At 39.3% G+C, this 23970-nt stretch overlaps 1 protein-coding gene across 1 annotated transcript in view; it reads left to right on the forward strand.

Moving 5' to 3' along the window:
• The first annotated feature begins 3231 nt into the window (after positions 1-3231).
• NOSTRIN (nitric oxide synthase trafficking) overlaps positions 3232-23970 on the forward strand; it is a 42826-nt gene continuing 22087 nt past the window's right edge. Inside the window, exons 1-6 of the mRNA XM_063428630.1 lie at positions 3232-3378; positions 8325-8410; positions 10699-10782; positions 13416-13478; positions 16522-16603; positions 18065-18127. Of these exons, the coding sequence (XP_063284700.1) occupies positions 3352-3378; positions 8325-8410; positions 10699-10782; positions 13416-13478; positions 16522-16603; positions 18065-18127 (405 nt within the window). The 5' untranslated portion in view covers positions 3232-3351. The remainder of the gene's footprint in view (positions 3379-8324; positions 8411-10698; positions 10783-13415; positions 13479-16521; positions 16604-18064; positions 18128-23970) is intronic.

The following is a 23970-nucleotide window of genomic DNA, read 5'->3' on the forward strand; positions in this document are numbered from 1 at the left end:
TACAGAGAGATCGCTCCTCGAGTATAGACAGAGCTCAACTAGTATTGATAGAGCACAGCACAGCACAGCTAGCTAAATGCTATTTGTCTAGAGCGTACTCCCTAAGATAAATAACAAGTGCTAGGTTATCAAAAACTCACTAGAAGAAAATCTGTCCAATATAACTGCGGACCTGTCTGGTCCCCGCTAGAAATCAAAGACCTGATCAATAATAAATCTAAGATCTAACCCCCCTCGTCCTCTAATTAGTTAAAATACAAAAAGCCGAAGTCTAAATATACATAAGTATGTCGGTATGCCCAACGCGCATTTTGGCGCACACATGCGCCTTTGTCAAGAGCTAACCGAATGTGGAACTGGCGCCACATTTTAAACCCAAATGTACCCGCCTATTTTGTGACATCATAATGTATACTACGAACGCACTGTGATGGGGCAGGGTTAAATAAGTGACGCTACTGAGATCACAGCATGGGGAAATTAACCCCTTATAGTGCCAGAAAAGTAGAATATTTACAAGATATCCCTAACAGGAAAAAGGCCTGAACGTAGATCATTTGCACAACTGGATGTGGCCCACTAAGTTAAATAAAACAGATATATATAGGGCCGACCATAGAGGTGTGTAAGCTGTGTGGCTGCACTGGACACAGCTCACAAATCCAGCCCAGCACTTCCTTAAGCTCCATGCAAAAAGATCTCCCTCACCGGCCCAGTGCAGGGGAGCCAAGGAGCCTCTGGTGACTGGTTTTGCCTGAGGAAGTGTTAGTGAATAGTGAGACCATGAAGGAGCAGACAGTACTTTGTTCCCTCGCATTGTGCTTGCAGGCTGTTGGAAGGGTGCAGACCAGAGGTACTATACAACACTGGACCACCTCCGTTTCACCTCTAAACCTAAACAGCTCTGTCTTTTGCTCCACTTGCTGTGTGGTGGTCATAGAGATGCAGGGGAAGTACGTTTTTACTTTTCCAGCCCCTTGTGGTCACCGCCATATTCTTCCACAAGGTCCTCTTCAACTCCTGGTGCTTCATATGCCAAGGGCCAACATCAGTGCTGTAATCTCCCTTTATGCACGAAAGTACAACACTGATGTCTATGTAGGATCCCTTGAGACAACAGGATCCTCTAAAGAAACAGCGGTTTGTATTACTAGAAACGGTGGTGAGTAAAACGGTTTGTATTCCCGTTACTCACAACAAGATTGTCCCACACTGGGAGAAATAGAAACCGTTTTACTCACCACCGTTTCTAGTAATACAAACCGATTTACTCACCACCGTTTCTAGTAATACAAACCGATTTACTCACCACCGTTTCTAGTAATACAAACCGATTTACTCACCACCGTTTCTAGTAATACAAACCGTTTTACTCACCACCGTTTCTAGTAAGCAGCAATTTGTTTGCACTGCTGTTTTAGCTGTGTTTTAATACTTTGGTTTTATACATTGTATACTAATACATTGTTACTTTTATATCCAGCTGATTAAGTATATATATATATATATATATAAGAGTATAAATAGTCCATGCAGATCTGTACTATGATCTCTTTGATTTCTTCTTTTCCTACATGCCATATATGATATTGAGTTTGATCCAGCGAAAATATAAGTATATTTTTCTTTGTGTTTTTTTCTATGTTTTGATATATGGTGAAAGGTGTTTATCTACTTTATATCGCTCCACTTCTTAATATTATATCTGAAATATTGTATTTGGTGAAGGGAACACTTTTGAAGTGTGGTAGCTGTACTGGCACATTACTTACAATTGTATTTTATAGAAGCTCTATTTTTGCCCCTATCGAGCTTTAGTGATTTTAGTGCTTCAGTAATATTTATTTACTTTATACAAGGTAGCTCTGTCTTTTGTCAAGCTTGTCAAGTCTAAAAAAACAATTCCTGAGACAAGTAACTCCTACTTTGTAGTATGATATATTTTGACAGGGTTTGAATTTCCATGAAAATCCAACACAGTCATTATTAGCACTCCATAAAGATGCTCTCTGTTTTGGGGCTGGAAGTTAAAGAGCCACTTTAATGCATTATGTTGTATAATAATAATAATAATAATAGTTAAGTAACAGTAAACAGTGCTTATGGGAAGGTGCTTTTAAACTTAATGCCAATGACCTAAACAGATTGCTCTGCTGTTAGCTTAAGACTTATATTTGAACATAGTCTAGAGCTAGATTCGTCAATGTGGGTAACATATTTACATAGAAGAGCTCTGGCTTCCTATTCTTGTTCCCTGGGCTTGGGGTCTAACTTAAGCTGGAGGTGGACCTGGCCAAATGTGGCTTCTATTCTTTTTCATTTAAATGTTTCCATCTGGCTGTGAGAGAATGATGGCTTGGAACACGAGACAGCATGCAGCCCTTTCTCCTATTTCTCCTATTGCATTTGCTCAGCACCCTAAAAGGTGAGGGGTTAAAATGTATTTAATATATTTTTTGTGTACATTTTTCTATTGAACAAAATTACTTACTAAAAGTCAAATTGATTTAATAACTAGATTTAGTGAAATTAAATTATAAAATATTTTGTAAATAATTAATTATAAATAGGTACATGTCAATGATTTGGGCTATAGTATGCAACACCAGATGTGTACAAAACTTAATTAAGATATCCTAATAATTAAAACATCAGTGGTGCCTGTTGTGTTTCATTAGCATGCAAAATAGTTATCTAATTACGTTAATTAGATAAAAAATTTAAAAAAAAATAGTAATAGTTTTACATTTTTAGATTCTCTTCCTGTCTGATTAATACACAGTTCTTTCAACACTTTTGTTGTTGGCAGTAAGACCCATGAAATCAGATAAAATAAATAAAATACAATATACTAATAGATTTAACAAAATAAAATTTAAAACAAGCTGTGCGTTGCATAGACACAAAAATGTAATTCAACCTCCGGTATTCTGTGGGATTATCAAAAATGTTTATTTAAAAAAACAAACAAAAAAAACTTTGAAAGGCTGATACCTTAAGAAAAAAGATTGGCCTTATCATCGTCGCAAAGTAGACTAAAGTCCACACCATATGTGAGTTGGCTTCATTTCTATTACCTGATAATAGGTTACTGTTTAATTCACAAAACACACATTGACAGGACCTCGGAGCAGATGCCAGATTGCAATAGATAATTTATTATTTTCACAGAGCTAATATTCATGTAATGCAGTGACTCTACTTGAGAAATATTTTTATTGTGCTCTGTAAATATGCATAAAGCCTCAGTAAACATGTGATATAATTGTCACAATTCCCATAATCCGTTGCAACTTCCCTACCTTACTTGCCTCACCCTAATGCTTTAGTTTTCGAATACACCTTTTCGCAATGAAAAACCCCCTGACAGGCTCTACGGTAAGTTAATTATGTATTTATTTAAGATATAAATCAATACAAACTTGCTCTAAATAGCAGAAATTATCTTTAGAATATCTTGGATATGAATTTCGATCTTTGATAAGAAAAGAAATGTTTAGATATATTGCATGAATAATTAAGGATATACAAAACAGTAACATTAATTGCTAGTTGTTAATATTATTATTTACATATTATATAGCGCCAACTTATTCCTCAGTGCTTTACAATATTATAAATAGGGAAATCTGTCGATAAATGGGACAATTACAAAATGTTACAGGAGCAAAAGGTTAATGAGGAACCTGCTTGAAAGAGCTTACAATCTAGAGCTATCATACACTATGTGTATCTCTAATGCATTTCCTGCAGATAAGAAATGAGACACAGGGGTTCATTAAATAAAAAATGAATTGAAGTGAATTAAAAAACAGATTTCAAAATATAAGTAAAAAGCAGCTAATTTGAAAAATGCCCCAACCCTCTCACGAGGGTTATTTTGAATTCGAAATGAATTTCAAATGTAAGGCCAAAGTAGTCGATCTAAATGCTGACTATTTTGACCTTAATTTTGAAATTTACTTTGAATTCTCACTTTGGTAAAAAAAAACCCTGATCACGATTTGGCTAAATTTATACAAATTAGGTTATATAAGTTTCACTAACATACTTTCTGAGTTTAGTGAATTCAAATAATTGCCAGATTTTTGCAGGAATACAAGTTTTAACTAATTAGGCTACTCTCAATGTTTGTTTTTAACAGTGGTTTATCTTTGTTTCTTCTATATACAAATAAAATACTTTATTTTGTAATCGACGAAAAGTAATTACGTTTAACCCACAAAAATGCCAACCAATTGTTTGTTGTTTTATTGTTAACACTGTGCTCATATGAATACTTAAATTACCAGTATCAATTGTAATTGCTTTTTTAAGTACATTTTTAAAAGGTTTACAAAAAAAGTATTTATTATACAGACTAATATCCAAGTCATCATACAAGCAATTGTGATAAAATGTAAAAACAATTTTTTTTTATATTGTACAATTTCTGTCTACAATTTGCAATCAGTCCACGTATTTCCATGAGAATTGTCAACATTCCATGAGTTTAGTTAATATTCTTACCAGATCACTTGCAAACGAATTTCTCACTTTATAAAATATTGAATACATTGGATTTATTCACTAAGCAGTGAATTACAGTGAACTGTAAACCAAACTGCGAAATTTAGGTGAAAATAGCCAAGCTGTGAGCAGTTGAGCAAGATAACATTTAAAAATCAGATTTCTTTTCCCAAATGTGAAAATTGCTTTGCAATGCTACAATTACTACAATTTGCTGTTTCGTTAATAATCCTCATTGTTTTAATAATGTGATTGACAGCTTAGTGTGCCTTACTATCCCATAGAATGTTCCAGTTTCTTCCACCTAAATTGGAGTTAGTAGTTTAATGCTTGCATAAAATATTTTATCCTATAATTCTGAAGGATTCAAAGTTCAGTTTAACTGGTTTATTTTAGGTTATATATGAACTATAATTCTCCAGCAGCATGGGGGAGCTATTAGGGGGGTAATGGGGCAACCGTGTCCCCATCCCCCCAGGTTACTGGTATGTACGCACTGTGCACTGCAGCCTCACTGCACAATTTATCTACTGATTAAGCACTGCAGGAGGTGAGTTGAGATGTCTGCTGGCAGAATACTCCAGAAATGAGGAAGAAACTAAGTCAGGGCCTTTGTTAGTCCATTACTCTGTGGGTTTGTGCTAGGGCTGATAGCACACAATTCCAGTGCCCTCCAGTCCTGGACACGCCCACTGACATATTTTCCATGGAACTGCAGTATCTGGGACGAACCAGACTACCAGACAATGCAGAGACGGTTTGGTGTGGAGGTCCTTGCAAGTGGAGCCACAGGAAACAGAGTTTGCATCTCTGTGAATGCGCCTTCATGCTATGCAGATCACACCTCCCAAGTGTCCCTTCTTAGCAGGAACAGTCCATTTTTAGGGTCCAAATCCATCTGTTCCTGTTTTCTATCCTAATGTGCCTACTTCCTAGGAGCTCCATATTGATGGTGTTTAAATGTATAATGGAGCACCACAGTAATAATTCTCAGCAATGTATCTTTAACCTGTTAAGGACGGAGGCAATTGCACAAGTTCTAATCAAAAGAAAACATAACATTTGAGCTATATGTCTATCCAATCATAATTTATCTTTCATAATAAGTGCACCCACACTTAATATGGAAGGTGTATTTATTATATATTATCTTGTTCAGGAGAAAGAGGGTTTTAATTCACATCTAATATTCATATATGAAACATAATTTAATATGAATAAAATTGAAAATATTTTGAGAAATTAAGAATTGTTTTTATTTTTCAAGTTTGGCATGAAATTTTAACTGTGAATGTCATAATACTGTTAGCTTTTACTACAATAAGATACACATATTTGTATTTCGCTATGTCTTATGAATAGAACAGTACCCCCATGTACAGGTTTTATAGGGTTTTGGAAAGCTACGAGATCAAATATAGGACTTTCTCCATTTTAAGTTTTTACACATTGAAATTTGCCAGATACCATAATATCAGAGTATCGCAGTATGCAGAACAGCTCCTGAACCTGCATCAGCCTATCCCTGTGATTGGAAGTAATAGAACATATCTGCGAGAGTCCACCAGAGAGTCCGCCTTGCCGCTGCAGAGTAGGGTTCCCCTCCAGCCCTAGGCCTCAATGAGGGCCAGCATCTGAGATCCACAGTCCTGATGGCATTTTTGGCACCAAGTCTTTTCCCCGATGGGGGTAGTGGGAAGATCCAGATAGTGAGTACCGTTGTCGGCGATTAAACTTTTTGTGGTCGATGCATTGAGACAAAGCCTCTTGGGGCTCTCAGCCCATGAGGCCAGACAACAAGATGGGTATCTACTTTCAGATCAGATTTGCCCTATGGGAATCTCCTCTTCTCCGTTATCTTCAGCTGTTGTGTTCAGAGTATGGAGGCAACACCTCCTGAGGCTCTCGACCCAGGAGCGTAAGTGACAGGATAAGTGAGCTGTTGCAGTCTGGATTTGCGCTGAGGGTTCCCACCTCTCTCCAGCACAATGATGTTCCGCCTGTCTGCTTGTTGCTGAGCCTCTTTGGTTCTCTGATGTTCCTTTAGCTTTTTCCAGAAGCCCTGGAAGATTGCATCCAGATGTTTTAGGGCAGTTTCCATAGATTCTCGAGCGAGTGGCTGATATGGGCCTAGGCCCCGCAAGGCTGAGTGAGGTGAATCCTCCATCTTGAGGAAGCAGTAAGATCAAAGTTGCTGCTGGAAGTAAGCGGTAAGTGCAGCAGGTTTAACGCAGTCAGCTTCAGTGGGGACCGGGATATCCCCCACCGGCACGGGGTGGGCGGGAGGGTTTCAGCCGCAGCCCTGTCAGTGAAGTCCCTCCAAGGTGTCTAGCCGCATCTCCCGGTCGGGCCCACACCAGGCTGCACTTCAAGCAAGTTGGAGTCGAGTCCTGCCAGCAGCCCGTGTGCACAGGTAGTATTCCTGGTAGCACCTATCCACCACCAGGTATCCGTCTGTAGCAATACTTCAAGCGAAGGAGCTAGGTTACTGTAGTAAAATCAAATTAAGCAAGGAGCTCACTCCCCCGCCTCCCAAATGTTGTTATTTTCCAAGTTCTGCATGGTATTTTAGTTGTGAATGTCACAATACTGTTAGTTTTACTGCAATAAATTACACATATTTGTTTTCAGCGATGTCTCACTAGTACAACAGTACCCCTAATGTACAGGTTTTATGGGGTTTCGGAAAGTTACAGGGTTAAATATAGGGCTTACAAATTAAATTCTCTGGAATTTAATTCTGCCTGGGTTGTCAGGCACGTCTCCCAATATATAATTAATAAAATCACATAATTATGTAAAAAATAATGCAATTAATGAAATTATTATTAAAATGTTTTTTAGACGAAAGTATCTGAAATGAAATATAGTTAGATTCTGCAACTTTGGCCTAAAGTTGTTCATCATATATTATCATATATAAAATCATATACTCATATATTAAACATTTTAGGACAAATTAGTTGAAATGGAACATAGCTATAGATAGATATTAGCACGTTTCATTTGAGCAACTTTGGCCTAACATTTTTAATTTATGCTGTAATATTTGTATATATGATTTATATAGGAGGTAAAATTTGTATATATGATTTATACAATATTACAAAATGTTACTGATTTCATGTTGGTGAATCTACCTGACCACCCAGTCAATCTTGCAATTCGGCAGATCGACTCATATGATCACAGTGTCACCTCGATCACGTGACTCAGATCGTCGGGATTGACTGCAGGCTGATTGCCTTGGTTGTGAGGCAGTCCTCTAGATCAGATCCGGTGAGGAGGGCAAGTATGCTGACTGCAGGGAGGGCATGCTAGGCCATGCTATGCCACCCTAACAGTGTTAAAGTTCTCCTTTTGTAGTATGGTATAACACGCCTTAATGTTGGGAAAGGGTTCAATGCATAAATTGTTATTAATAAGTCACCTAAAATAATTTTGGACAGGCCTGCCCCTGGTCACACCCACATGCACCCCTCTGTCCATTTAAAATCTTAAGAGGTGTGCATAAATCATACTTATGGAAGTTGCAGGGGTACATGATGTCAGACCTTGAGACGACAGCAGTCTCCATCTGTTAAACTCATATATTGCACGATCCACGTGAGTAGGGACAACCACACAGAGTTCAGCGCATATTGTGAGCAAAAACAGGTCATTCATTTGAATTTGCCCAACAGCCCCAAAGTTTCCAGTCCTCTTGTTTAACAGATAATGTGGCAAATTATTTGAATCTATTGCTTGTTTTATGAATGCAAATGCAGACCACATTTTTTATGTATTAACTTTTTAATGCTTTTTTTCCCCCTTAGTATGAAAAAGTGTATCAAGACTTAAAGGATATATCTAAAAATGGAGAAACATTTTGTAAATCTCTCATGTCGGTTCTACAGCAAAGGTGCGTACATATATATATGTATATATATTTTATTTAAAAAAATACTTATTCAGAATATTTGTGGACATATACCCACTATCTGCTATAAAAAGGTTGGAGAATGTCATGTGATCAGTGTCTTATAACATAAGTGGTTACAATACTGGTCAATCTGACTATTTTCCTGCATCTGAAATGTTTAGGAGACTCAGTCCTGCCTTATCAAATGAGAAGTTTAATTTTGCCTGTAAGCTAAAGTTTAACACATATATTTATCATATGTTATATTACAGCTTATCAGTATCATATGTATAACAAAGTCCCAACACGTTTCTCAGTAATGGCTCAGAATTTGGTTAACCAGTAATCACACCTGTGATCAGCTTGTGAAGTCTGTGGGAGTGCTGTGTACATAACACACACATGATAAGTTCTCCTCCAAGTAGGTGTAGATCCAATCTATATTATTGACAGAAGATGTAGAGATTAAAGATAAACTTACCTGAGGGTCACATCCACCTTACCCAGTAAGACAATATATATTATGAAAATAAGTTTTTTAAATCAACATAAAAGAAAACTTAAAGGAACACTACAGTGTCAGGAAAACAATGCTGTTTTTTTTCTTTTTTTTTTAGCTATTTTGAACTTAAATTTTGAATTCACTTTGAATTGTCATATTAGTCAATATCTATGTTCTTAGACCCAGGAGGCACAATGATCTATATCTTCCTGTCTGTCTATATATCTATCTATGTCTGTCTGTCTGTCTACATAGAGAGACGCACACGGCACATGAAGGCAGTGAAAACATACCAACCCTTCTGCCCCGCTTAGGGCAATATTCTCCCTCCGCCAGCACCGCAGCATGGCTACGTTATAAGTAACCTGATTACTTCTTTCAGCCAGGTCTCTTCAATGCTCTTCTGGTGCATTGGTAGTAGTGAGAGAGAGCTGAGGGATAGATTCACTTTGCTGTCATATCCAACAGATATGTGTAACAATGCTGAGACACCTACGTTATTCAATTGTATGTTATAACCTGTTGAAAAATAATTAGCAGGAACCGACACACCAGTTTTGTTTTTCTGTGTAATATATGCATTCAAATATGCAAAAATAAATAAAAAATTTAGAGTTGCTGAAGCTGATGTACTTGCACAGCAGACAGGCTTTTCCCTGGCCAGGAAGAGGCTCCACGAATCAGGAGTTGTTCATACTGAGGTCATATCCCTTATCTTATCAGCAAGAGGCTCCACCATTCAGGATCATATTCCATAATTCTCTGCCCAGGGTTTCATGAAATAAGTAGATTGAATGGAACTGCTCTATGTAGCAAAGATACCGTGATTCATAAACAGCCTGGTTTAGTGTTCTGTGAACCTGGGTGTGTGCCATGATCTGCCTGTTTTTATTTCCAGGGAGGAGGGGGGGGGGGGGCGGGAGATTTCTAACCTAGCTTTGCATGTGGCGTAGAAATTCCTCTTCTGTTTTGAGAGTCAGTGGGACAAGCTTATAGTTGCTGTAATTCTAGGCCACTTTCAGCAGAGAGTCCAGGTGCAGGGTTTGATCTCATATCTTGTTTAACAAATGAAAGCTGGTTTAGTGCTTACATTTTAATTAATTGGTAACATTTTACAAGGATTAATAACCAGAGAAAAAAAAACAATTTGTCAAATAATGCCATTATTTACTTTTCTTTATTTAGAACTAACTAGAATCTAATAAATGTGTATTTTTATTGCCTTGCACTGATAAAACATCAAGTACACAAAAAAGCAAAAATAATGCATGAATGGGCCATGAATAAATAGTGTCATTTAATTTTCATCTATCATTTTGCATTTTTGATTTTTTGACCTTTTTAAAAACAATGTATTTGTATGATATGATACATACATTTTTTTGTGTTGTTATTATTAGAATTGTTATTGATATTATTTATTTATTTGCTTTCCATATATTATTCACACTTTATTATACACCGCAATGGTGATGCTTGATGCACACTTTGCTCCTCTATGTTAATTATTGCTCATGCGTGTTAATTATTGATAAAGAGAAAGCTATTAAAAATGATGGAAAATTAGAACATTTTAAATTCCAAGCTTTTAGGAATTCTGCTTCTTGAATGGACATATGTGTATATAAAAATCTGAGAGAATTCAATTTTCAACTTCAAGAATTCAACTTCATGCTCCAATCTGGAAATATATTGCATTTCCTTTAAACTAAGAGAGTAACAATGTAATTGATTCAAGCATCAAAATAATAATTTGTCCTAATTAACATGACGTATATTATTTTAGGTCTAACCTGGAACTGTCTTATGCCAAAGGACTGGAAAAGGTAGCAAGCAAATTGACAAAAGCATTAGATCACATGAACAAAAAGTGAGTGAAAAAAAAAAAAGAAAGGAGACAATTGTAACCACATTACTTGATAATTCTTGGTTCAGTAGATAGCCCTTTAGGATTGGGAGGGGGGCTCTGTGTACCTGTATAATAAATGAGCATTGTATATAGAGGTTCATTGATTGATTGTTTGATTTCAGAATACTGTTACAGAGCATATCCACCCACGCAGTAAATCATTCATATCACTGACATCTCTCTGTTAAAAAGATTTACAAGTATGGTGTGTACCTTTTAGGGAGTGTTCTTACAGCCAAGTAATACATAAGGCCTGCAGCTTCTGAAGTATTGTATGACTGGATTTCAATTAAACAATATGGTAACATTACTTCCAGTTTTCTAGTGCCTTATTAGTTAGCTACATTCCCTCGTCAGCTGGAGGCTCTGCCAATCAGGAGCCTCTCATTCAGGTCTGTGGAGTCTGATGTTATTCTTTAAATCCCTGACCAGCAGGGTTTAGTCCCCCAGCCACAGTTCCACTAATCACATAGGATGACTTTTAATATATATATATATAAAACTTTTTTATAAAATGATAGAATCAATACCCTGACTGTCATCAGTTTAAAAACAGCACAGTTTGGCAGTTCATGTCTTGACTGTGCATGTCCGCATTTTTGGAGGTCTTGGTGCTGTGCCCGTGTCCCCAGTGGTGTATTTTGGTTTTGTGCTGCCCTAGGCATGACGAAACGTGGGAACCATAACACACACACACATATTGACAGACACACATACAAATTCCCTGACAGACACAGACACACACACACACTGACAGACAAACACATACACATTCACTGATGCACACACACACACACACACATACTTAGTGACAGACATACACACACTGATAGACATATACATTCACTGACTGACATACATACACACTCACTGGCAGACACACACTCTCACTGATAGACACATATACACGCTCACTGACAGACATACACTTACTGACAAACACACATTCACTAACAGACACACACACACTCAGTGAAAGACACACACACACACTCTTTGACAGACAGACAGACACATACACATACATTCACTGACAGACACACACTCAGGGACAGATGCACATATACACTCACTGACAGACACACATTCACAGACAGATACATACTCAGTGACAGGCACTCACACTATTTGACAGACACATACATACACACTCATTGATAGACACACACTGATACTAGCACACTCACAATTTATTATTAGTTTTAATTTCAATCAACCCAGCGTCCATACCTTTGAGAGTGCACGTTGTGGATTCTCTATTGCCCTGGGGTCCAGTGGGGCTGCTGGGCTGGTTCCTGTGGTGCTGGGCGGCTGAGCGTGCGATCAATGAAGGCAGCGAGGGATCTCTCTCCCCTGAGCGCTTCCTGCTCTGCTCTCTTGTGAGCCGCTTAGTGATGTTGGGGACGGAGTGACATCATATTCAATCTCCGGCATCACTACAGGGCGCGCAAGGGAACAGAGCAAGAAGAGCTCAGGGAAGAGTGCTCTCTCGCGCCCGCCTAGAACCACATCTGATTCCAACTGAGGGGGGCCTCAAGGGGGCCAGCTTGCCACTTCTTGCGTCGCCCAGTACAAGAGGCTGACTAGGTATCTGCCACAGCATTTTTTCCATCCAAGACAAATGCCTTGATAACCTTGCACTAAATACAACGCTGCCTGTCCCCCTTATCCCTGCAAAGTGAAACTTTGCTTACCATGCAGCCACCAGACACTTCCTGCTGTTTGACTCTATGAAAAGACGATGGAACTTCCTTACGCTTAACATAAGGACATCCAGCGTCCTCAAGATCATCATAGGAAAGCATTGATTCAGTGCATTCCTATGGGGAAGGCCTAATGGGTATGGGGTGCTCACCACGCATGCGCATTACGTTCCCCCTTGGCGCTGACATCAGAGAAGGCAGATACAGAGGCAGTGCTGAGGGTCCTTTGCACTGGAATTAGGTGAGTGAAAGAAAGGGTAATTTAACCCTTTCAGCGCTGTGGGAGGTGCGTGGGGGGCAGAGGAACTATTTAGTGTTAGGAAAACAACATATGTTCCTAACACTATAGTGTTCCTTTAACCCCTTCAGCTCCAGCCAGACATGGTATTGTGCAATGTTAACCTCTGCTACTATTTGATCACAATTTTTATAATCCTGCAGTTGGCAGCAGTTTATATGAGTGTTAAGCAAATATCAGTCAGTATTACTTTAAAGTATTACAGGTTTTTTATGTGTTATTTGTTTTCCTTTTACACACTATCCGGGTTATTCACTATAGTGAGAATTCAAGATGAATTTCAACTTTAAGGTCAAAATAAATGAACTGGGGACATTCTCTAAGTCAGCTCAGCTACTCTGACCTTAAATTTGAACTTCATCTTTAATTCACTTTGAATTCTCACCATAGTGAATAACCCGGGGTATAACTTGAAACAGGATTATTCCATTTCAGTTTATTAGTGACGATTTTTGCAGTGCGCATAATGTGAAATGTGAAGCCCCACTAATTGCATGACGTTATCATTGTAATGGCTTAGTGGGAGATACCATGTACAAACATAAGATACGGTGAAAACAAAATCCATAAATCCCCTTTCTGCTCACATTTAGTTGCATCCACGATGCCTGGACATGCGCATCAGAGGAAATGAAGACAACGGCAGAAGTTCACAAGTACGTTTTACCAATTTTATCTATCGTAGTCACAATGTATGGGATAATCATAGAAGGTAAAAGAGATACAACAATGATTGTGTGCTGTTTTATAGGTTTATTAAATTATTTTAATTTTTGTTTTGCTGTTCTGTTGTTTAAAACAGATGTATTTTATACATTATTAATATTTTCTTACACATAATGATGTACGGTTAGTTTTGACACAAAATCTTAATTATCTGATTCGTGCTTAATATTTGCATAGCTTTTCTGTTTTCACGCATTTGCATTCTGACATACAAGGTTATTCATTGAAGTGAGAATTAAAGGGGAATTCAAATTGAATTTCAAATTTAAAGTCAACTACCATGGCCTTAAATTTTAAATTCACTTGTAAATCGACAATTATAGTGTTTAAAGTGACACTAAAGGCACCCAGATCACTTTATCTCAATTAATGTTGCCCCATTTAAACTGCAGCTAAAAGCATTTAGGATTTTGCCACACATGACTCTAGCCTCCCAGTGCTTTTTTTATGGGAGGCAGAGATGATTAATTTCGATGATCTCAGTCAAGGAGGCGAAGCTTTCCAACACAAGCCAGTATTGCGAGGGAGGAAAAGTAAGTAAAATACCTTGTTTTACTCCCTGCAAGGGGGCGGGTTGGTTTCCCAAACAGCTGACAAGGAACTATACCGTTTGTTCACCTAACACTATAATGTTCTTTTAGCGGTTTCTCTGTTGCATACTCTTGTATCAGTCATTATGCAATATATAAAACAACCATAAATATTTGGGATGCGGCTGAGAAGTCTAAAATTAAAAGACAAAAGTATACATAGTGTAAATCTATATTTGATATTAGGTAAGTGTACATGAAATGCACTCACAAGATATAGATGAAAGATAGCGCTCTAGGGTGCCTCCCCCGATAATAATGGGGGGCTAATGTCTTCCTCCACTTGCTCCAAAAGGATAGATGAAACAAACAGGACTTCCAGGATGGTGGAAAAAATAAAACGATTTTATTATGGATGAAACATCACCCAGCAATAAAAATTGGAATACAGGCTTAAAATGAGGTCCTACGCGTTTCGTTCACAGTCTGGAACTTCCTCAGGGACCAGAAAATTAAACTTACATGCAGAAGTAACAAAGTAAAAAATACAGCCTTTGGGTTGGTTTCCCAAACAGCTGACAAGGAACTATACCGTTTTCCTAACACTATAATGTTCTTTTAGCGGTTTCTCTGTTGCATACTCTTGTATCAGTCATTATGCAATATATATTTTGATTTGTAAACAATTCCAACAGTTGTGATCCATTAAATATAATTTTGTTTGCCCTCTTAGTTTTTTCCGTTTATGTAAAAAAAAAAAATCACTATCTCTTGTAATCTCTTATAATGTGTCCTATCAATTCTCCACGATGGTCTGATCCTCAATTTACAGTATTGAAGTTACTGTACTATGTACAGAAATGTTTCCAGAGAAATAAGAGTTGTAGCAGAATGAGTTTTTATTCATGTTAACAATAGGAAGCTTGTACACATTGATCCATACCATACGAGCACACGGGTCAAGACAAGAGTAAAAAACTAGTGCTAGAAAATTTAGATTTTATTTACCCAAAGCACCATATTTACATCCAATATCATAATGTTCTTTTGAGTTGAATGGACTATTATTATCATTTGAATGAAGATATGATGTTGACAGAGTTTCACCAGACTTAGGGATTTTAAATGAAATTCATGATTATCATCTATCACTTCTCAAGTGTGTGTACACCCCAGTAATTCAATGTTTGCAGCAAAAGATTTATAGGAGCAACAATTTCTCATTATACGGTGTACAGGTTTTAGAACACAGGTTTGCAAATGGGTGGTGGAGTTGTCTTTCACTAGTCGTCAGTATTTATATACTATATATGGTAATTCCCCAAGCTACTTCCCACTCAAAATATATGTGGAAGGCAAGGAACCCATGTATCCCCCAGGGAGATTTTCTATCGGAAGTATGTGCTACTCAATGATTTCCAAAATTCCAAAATGATCAAACACAGAAGATTTAATTTGCAATCAAACCTAAATGAGACCGAATGTGTTCAACTATGTTCATAATAATTTCTGCAATTCGTTACTTTATGCGTTTCTTCATAAAACTGGAAATGTGGACAACTGATAAGAAAAAAAAGTTGTGTTTAAATGTCCCCTATAAGGGAGTATCGATCACTCAGAAGAATGGAAAATAGATAAGGAAATGTGCAAATTATTAAACAAAATAGCTGATCTGAGAACGTTGGCAGTCGGAAGATATTCCGACTGTGTATTTTGGTCTAAAAATTGTATTCTCCGCCATTCATGTATAATATATTCCATATACATTCGGTTCTATTCTGAAGATATCCTTCTAGATTTATCTTCCAAAGACCAAAAAAAGGCGATAGTGGATGTGTTACATTATCTGCCTTTTCAGATTTTATTATGTTTTCTTTTTGCGAACCTGTCTGCTATAAATAACAGATATTAGCATTAATATGATCAATAAAAAAGAAATGAGAGAACTGTTATGATAAGTCTGTATACTGGCTGAAAATAGGACAAATGAGTTGGTAAGGGGTCATATCCACATGCCATTAACTCCATCTGTCATTAAAAATAACCTATTTTCATTTAAAAGAGTCTAAAATCCCATCGATATATTGTACTAGACAAATATGCGCATTTCATTTTATTCTATTACAGTATTTGCTATAAACTCTGTGTGCCATCGTTATATGAAGTGACTCTATGAATGCAGAAGAATCCTACTACCTATTTTATAGCGGTTATCTGCATTACTTTGACAAATTATGCATCAAATGTTTTATGTTCGTTATTCATTGGTTCTAGATAAATGATGTTTCAATATGTATTAGAATATTTGTAATTTGTTTAACGATTTTTTGGTGTGGATCTAATACTACATTTGCTTTGCACTATTTACCCTTTACCCCAAAAGAGTTAAAGACAAGGTCACGGATTCATTCTGATAATAGGATGTATTTTTATTCCCTCGCAGAAAGTTAGGCACAGCCATTCAAACGGAAGCAATAAAACCCACAAATCAAGTTCTGGATGAGCATGACAAGAGGAGGAAAAAGGTAAAGATTTGACAGTTTTATTATTCTAAATAATGCTTTTGCTTGATAATCGCTGCTTTCACTAAAGGTATAATCCTACAGTTTAAATTGAAGCCTTTTTCTGGTATGCTATCAGTGTAAAGACAGTTTTACGGCATTGATGCAGGTATAACCAGCATTACATATACAAAGTACTGCAGTACAACGTAACACTAATGCTTAAAGCATCAAATATACAGTATTTGCAAAAATGTTTATTGATTTGCTAATGCTGGTCATTCAGCTATTTATTACCCTCTCAACTCTTTAAGCGACATTTTTGCACAATCTCATTGCTAACTGTATCTAGTTATGGGTTGGAGTTTTATTTTCTTAAATTGTGAGCAGATTTTATTATAATATTTATCTTGAATGCCAGTCTGTCCTGGCACAGCCAAGGCATATCATGCAAATTAATTAATCATCCATAGTGCTTCGTGTGCATGTGCATCCAGAGCATCACAGGACAATGATACCTCACCCCAGTAAGCTTTGCAATACGTTCTAATGTGTGAGGGATTGTCATTTTCAGAGAATTGATAGTTAATATTAAATTAAATTAGAGGTGAGATGGATGTTGAAATTCTCCCCCTCCAAAAAAATAAACTGAATGTCCACCTCTAAGGTGTCATTTGATCCTTCTTTTTAACCAAACAAGGTTATTAACAAAAGTGAGAATTGACTTTCAAATTAACCAAATTGGAAGGATAGCTAAATTAGAGAATTTTTTTCCAGTTTGGCTGTTCTGGAATTATATTTGAAATTCACTTTGAATTAATTCTGAATTACTGCGCAAGCACAGTCCTTTGACAATTCTCACTCTAGTGAGATACCATGAAAACTAGCCCTAAAAACTCACAATATATTGCGTAATTAAATTGCAATAAATATTAACATCATTTATTGTTAATAAAACATCTTGACTTTGTTCTAAACTATTTATCTGATTACATTTTAGAGTGGCCTTTTATTGTGGCCAGCCTAAGGCACACCTTTGCAATAATCATGCTGTCTAATCAGCATCTTGATATGACACACCTGTGAGGTGGATGAATTATTTCAACAGATTTAGACAGATTTGTGAACAATATTTGAGAGAAATAGGTATTTTGTGTACATCGAAAAAGGCTTAGATCTTTGAGTTCAGCTCATGAAAAATGGGGGCAAAACCAAAGTGTTGCGTTTATAATTTTTCTCAGTGTATATATATATATATATTTATATCTTTTTTTCAATTAACAAGTAGAATTAGGAAATTAAAGTAATTATTGGGAAACCTTGTTGGAATGTCAAACAGTTACTCAGCGTTTACCCCTATAATCAACTCCGTTCCAGTCAGATGGAACAATAACATGAGTTAAATGCATTTTATATGACATGATGTTTTTTTCTATGTAAATTAAAGAATTTTTTAGAAGATCCTGTTTTTTTTAAACCTCCAAGCTAGATAATGAAGTTGAAAAGATGGCAAATTCAGTCTTAAGCAACTGGAAACAGCAGATCAAGGTACGTTTCTATCTTATTTCTTTTTTTTTTTTTTTTTTAAATTCTTTATTTTTTCTGTGCATAGCATAACAATACGCTTGTGAAAGCCACGACAGCTGTGACAAGCCAGACAGTAAACAGCATTAAACATCATTGTGGCATAGAATTAGGGATTATTCTAGTTTACAGTGAACGAATAATCTAAATTTTATTAAAGACAGGAGGCGAATATTTGCTTATCTTTCTTTACTGTAACTCCCAGCAGCAAAGAAATGGTTAACAGTTGTAAATAAAAATTCAACCAATCATAGCATATCACATAACAATATAGTGCCATCAGACTCCTCCCACTTCCTCTTTCTTGATGGTGCCGATCAGCGATAGAAGTAGTCAACCGTGTAAACTTGAGCTTATGGAACCTGAATCCTGGTGTACGAGTAATCAACCATGTAAACGATTAGCCAACGGGTACAAATGTGAACTTCACACTAGGAGAGAAGAAGAGAAGTTCGTGAAAGTATGGTCTCTTGTATAGAGAAAAACATAAACACGCACTTAGGTGGCAGTTCCGGTTACTTGATAAATTAAACCTTAATGACAAGTGTGATACAGTGTTACAACAGTCAGAGTAACATCAAAATTAAGTGAGGTATAGTATTACCAAACCAGAGTAACATGAAGGCTATACTTACAAGAACCATAGTGAGAGTATATACGTGTAATAGTAAGAGGAAAGACTTACCCAAAGAAACTTACCCTGGGATGGGTTCCATAATGAACGAAGGGAGGGAAAATATTCGCCTCCTGTCTTTAATAAAATTTAGATTATTCGTTCACTGTAAGCTAGAATAATCCCTAATTTTATGGCAAGACAGGAGGCTTCATATTTGCTGTTTTAACGCTCTTGAATGAAAGCAGAGGCCGCGTGTGGTGTAGGTTTAAAATAAAAAGTTCGAAAAGTTGATTCTCTTGACCAATCTGCGGCGGATAGAATATCCGCTAACGAGCTGCCCGACTGAAAGGCAGAGGATGCGGCTGCTCCTCTAACGGAGTGAGCACCAAACGTTTGGTCGATCCCAGCCTGGGTAAGTATCCATCTTATCCAGCGTGCGATCGTGGGTGAAGAGACCGGTTTGTGGGGTCTTACGTAGGAGACAAACAGAGGTCCGGTAGGGGCACGCAGTGAGGCCGTGCTCTCCATGTAACAGCGGGTACACCGTGCTATACAGAGGGATGGTCTGTCTGGGAAGTAGGGATAAAAGACTGAGGAGGAATTAGTCTTAGTACGTCTAGTAATCGTAAATTTTACACCGTCCGGTGCGAAGGTCACAGCGTGAAAGTCAAAGGCCCGAACGTCCGAAACTCTGCGGAAGGACACCAGGCACAGGAGCAGTGCCAATTTCGCAGAGAGTTGGCGCAGGGATAGAGCCTCGTTAGACGGCCAGGAATCCAACAGCTGGAAAACTTTAGAAATATCCCAGAAGTTGGAGTATTTAGCCGCAGGTGGCCTTGTCAATCGTATGCCCCGAAGGAGTCTGCATACGGATGGGTGTTTCCCAACCAGGGACTGATCAACAGTGTCGTGGGCCGCCGAAATGGCGGAACGAAAAATATTAATCGTCCGGTATGATTTACCCTGGTCGAAAAGGGATGATAAAAAGTTTAAAATCGGTGAAAGAGGTGCTGAAATGGGATCGAGGTCCCTCTCCAGACACCAGCTGACCCAAACTCGCCATGCGGCGAGGTATGTCCGTCTGGTTCCTGGAGCCCACGAATCCCACAGGAGCGTCTGAGCAGTGCGTGAAAGTCCTGCGACATGCCAGGCTCCCCTGAAACTGTCCAAGCTACCAATTGGAGGTGGCCCTGTAGGGCGAGCGGGTGGTAGTCGCCCGTTGGGTTCCTGAGAACCCGAAAAGAGCGAGGTAGTAGGATTGGATAGTCTGCCGATAATTCCAGGAGGGTCGGGAACCAAGTCTGAGCCCTCCATAGTGGAGTGATTACCACTATCTTGGCCATTTGCGCTTTGACCCGGTGAAGGGTCCGCTGGATCATCGAGAAAGGAGGGAAAGCGTAGGCTCCCTTCCGTGGCCAGGGTTGTAGAAACACGTCGACAGCTAGAGACAGAGGGTCTGGTAGCCAGCTGAAGAAATCGACTGTCTGACGGTTCAGACGGGATGCAAACAAATCGAGTGTGAGGGGTCCCTGTAAGAGCTGGATATGGTGGAACAGGGAAGTGTCCAATTGCCAATCGCTGGCATCTCTCCAGTGACGCGAAAACCAGTCTGCGACTAGGTTGTCGGGTCCTGGGAGATATTCCGCTCGGATGGACAGATTCCTGTCCAGGCAAAATTGGTATAGATCTTTGGTGAGATCGGACAATAGTTTGGATTTGGAGCCTCCGAGGCGGTTCACATACCGCACTGCCGAGACGTTGTCCATCCGAAGCACTAGGGAACAGTTGGACGCGTTCTTGGCAAAACTGCGGATCGCGAAGGATCCAGCAATGAGCTCGAGACAATTTATATGGAGTGCTTGTTCCGAAGGGGACCAGAGACCCCCTGTAGAGGTTTGGGCGCATGTGGCACCCCAACCCAGAAGGCTTGCATCGGATTCCAGGATAAAATCCGGTTGAGATCCGAAGATTGCTTTCCCATTCCAGGCTTCCATGTTGCGGAGCCACCATTGGAGTTCGATGAGAACTTCGTCTGTCAGGGATATGACTTGGTCGTAAGAGGTTGAGCGATGCAAGTAGGAGGTTTTCAACCGTTGCATCGCTCTGTAGTGTAAAGGCCCGGGAAATATAGCCTGAATTGATGCGGACAGAAGTCCAAGAATGTGAGCAAGGTCTCGGAGCCGAGGCCATTGCGAAGAGAGTAACTTCCGTATTTCTCTCTTTATGTTTTTGATTTTTTGGTAAGGCAGCTGCAAAGTTGCCTGAACCGAGTCTATTTGAAACCCCAGAAATTGGATCAGCTGAGAGGGTTCCAGATCTGATTTCTGGAAATTTATGACAAAACCGAGGTTTTGAAGGAGAGCAGAGGTCATGTCTGTGTGTTTGCGAAGCAAATGTTGGTCTTGGGCCATAATCAGGATATCGTCTAGATATATGATGGAGCGTACTCCTTGGGAACGAAGTAGAGCTATGACCGGTTTCATTAACTTGGTGAAACACCAAGGAGCCGAGCAAAGACCGAAGGGAAGGCAGGTGAACTGCCATATTTCGTCTTGCCAGAGAAATTGAAGAAAGGCACGATGACTCGGTGCGATAGGGACCGTGAGGTAAGCGTCCCTGAGGTCGAATCGGGAGAACCAATCTCCCACGCAGAGTAGGTCTCTGAGGAGATGGATACCCTCCATCTTGAAATGACGGTATACGATAAATTGGTTCAATTGTTTTAGGTTGATAATAGGACGGTGTTCTCCCGTCTTTTTTTGTACTAGGAAAATATTGCTGATGAATGTTTGTGGGAAGGGCGAAGGCTCGATCGCCTTTTTTTCTAGAAGTTTGTGTAACTCTGAAGTCAAAATCTGTTTGTCTACTCTCGACATCTCGAGAGGTGTCGGATAACCGTGTTGAATGGGGTGTGTAAGGAAATCTAACTTGAAACCCCTGACTGTATGAAGGATCCAGTGATCCTGAGAGAGCAGTTTCCACTGTTGGAAAAAAAGGGTTAGTCGACCAGCAATTGGTACATTTTTGAAATAAGTAAGGTCCATTACCTGAAGCAGTGCGTCCGCGCAGGGATGCAGAACCACGTCCTCGGAAGGAGCCTCTTGCATTGAAGAGTTGTCTGTGGTATGGTCGGGTGGGTCCTGAGGACCAATAGTCTGTGGGGCGGGGTCTGTAGCCTTGGAAGGCTGCCCTACTGGTAGCTCGACCCCGAAAGCGACCAGCTCTCCCATAAAAACGACTAGATTGGGACCTAAAAACCCTCCGTAATGAGGATTGGGCCTTATTCAGGGTTGTAAAAACTGAGACATGCTTAGAGAGGTCTCGCATAAATTTGTCGCCGAACAAAAGACCATCGGCTTCTGGCCCCAATTCTTTCGAACTTAAATCTGCCATTTTGCCATCAATCTTATAAAGCGCTGCTTTCCGTCTCTCTACGGACATTGCCACATTGGCGTTACCCAACAGGCACAGAGCTCGTTGAGCCCACTCCCTGACTGTGTGCGGGTCAAGTTTTCCGCTAGTGAGCGCCTCATCTGCCAGAATAAAAATTTGGACTATAGGACCGGACACGTCCAACAGCTTGTCTTGGGTTGTTTTTAACCCTTGTTCGATACCCTTACGAGGGTCTTTGCCAGACTTGTTCAGATAAGTGACCAGCATAGGGTCAAATTCAGGGGTAGAGGCAACTTTGCCTGGTATAGTGGGTCTTGGGCATTCCGCCCTTAGTTTGTTCCTAATTTCTTTATCCAGTGGCTTGCGAAGCCACATTTTGCAAAAATTGGCAATATGATCAGGAGGGGCCCATTCTGCAGATCGTGGATGACGAATTGTCCTTGGGTCAAACAAGGGAAGGCCTGAAGCGTCCAAAAGAACGTCTGAAACAGACTCCTTAGATGAGGGGCCACCTTTTATATCTGGATTAAGGAAGGTCTCCTTAACGAACTCCGAAGTTGAGGACTCCTGGGGCACATTCGCCATGGAGTCTTCATCAGAGTACGTCAGGTCGTAATCATTTAAAATACGGCCAGCGAGACGTGAAGTGGAGCCCTCAAGGGGATCGGTAGGGTCCTGCACAGTGTGAGGCAGAGAATATTTTAAAACTTTGGCAGGGGCTTTGCCTTTGCCCGCCGTAGCGCTATTCCCTTTCCAGGGTCTTTTGCGCGGGGCGCTTTCCTGGTCGGAAAAATGGGAATCCTCTGAATCAGAGGGTAGATGCGTAGAGGGGCGAACCTCTGGAGCAGTCTGTTCTTGATAGGCTGCTAAGGCTTTGGGAATGGACTCCGCAATGGTGGAGAAAAGCCATTCCCGAAGCTCCGCAGAGATAGCGGGGTCCTGGCGGTCAGACATAGTTATTATAGTAATGGATAATAATTACAGGGCTGGCAGATTGACTTAATTATGATAATTGATTTATAGTCTTGAAGACAAGCAGATGAGGCAACTCAGCTAGGTATAAATTTATGTATATATAGAGAAAAGGTGGGGTTCACCCACTAAGTGGATCTAATCACCAAGGTGAAAAGTGATAAACATATATATGGGTGTTACCCAGTCAATAAGTGGTGTTCTACCACTGACCTTAAGAGGCAGGTATAAATGTATACATACAGTAAAAAAGATGGGGTCACCCACTATTATTGAGCAGCTTCAGAAAAAAATAGGTTATGGTGAGAAGGAGTGGGGGTCACCCACAGGACCAAAGTGGGGGTCACCCACAAGGAAATACAGTAGTGTGTATAGAGAAGTATACAATATAAAGGTGGGGGTCACCCACAGTAACAGTGTGGTGTCAGCCACAACAGAGTAAGTATAATAATAATATTAAAATTTATATTGAGATAAGTTATTTATTTTGAAAAAACAGAGAGGGGGTCACCCAGGAATGAGCAGGTTAATCCTTGAAGCAAGGTACCTGCAATTTAGATAAGGAAACAAAAAATCAATCGGCTGTACAAACCGGGATACCAAGATTATTAAAAAAAACCCTTAGGGAAAGGGTTAAATCTCAGTGGCTGTGACTTACCTTTGAGACCGGCGATCAGAGCGTGTTCCCTGTCAGAGCCGCGGGGTCCGTCTGAAGGAAAGCGATACCGCGATCCAAGATGGCCGCCGCGTTGTGAGGGAAGGTGTTGCCGGCCGAAAAAAGGGCGCGAAAATGCGGCGCAAGTTAACGGATTCCTTTGGGAAATGG

The sequence above is a fragment of the Pelobates fuscus genome, chromosome 8 (assembly GCF_036172605.1).
Source record: "Pelobates fuscus isolate aPelFus1 chromosome 8, aPelFus1.pri, whole genome shotgun sequence".
Taxonomy (NCBI): domain Eukaryota; kingdom Metazoa; phylum Chordata; class Amphibia; order Anura; family Pelobatidae; genus Pelobates; species Pelobates fuscus.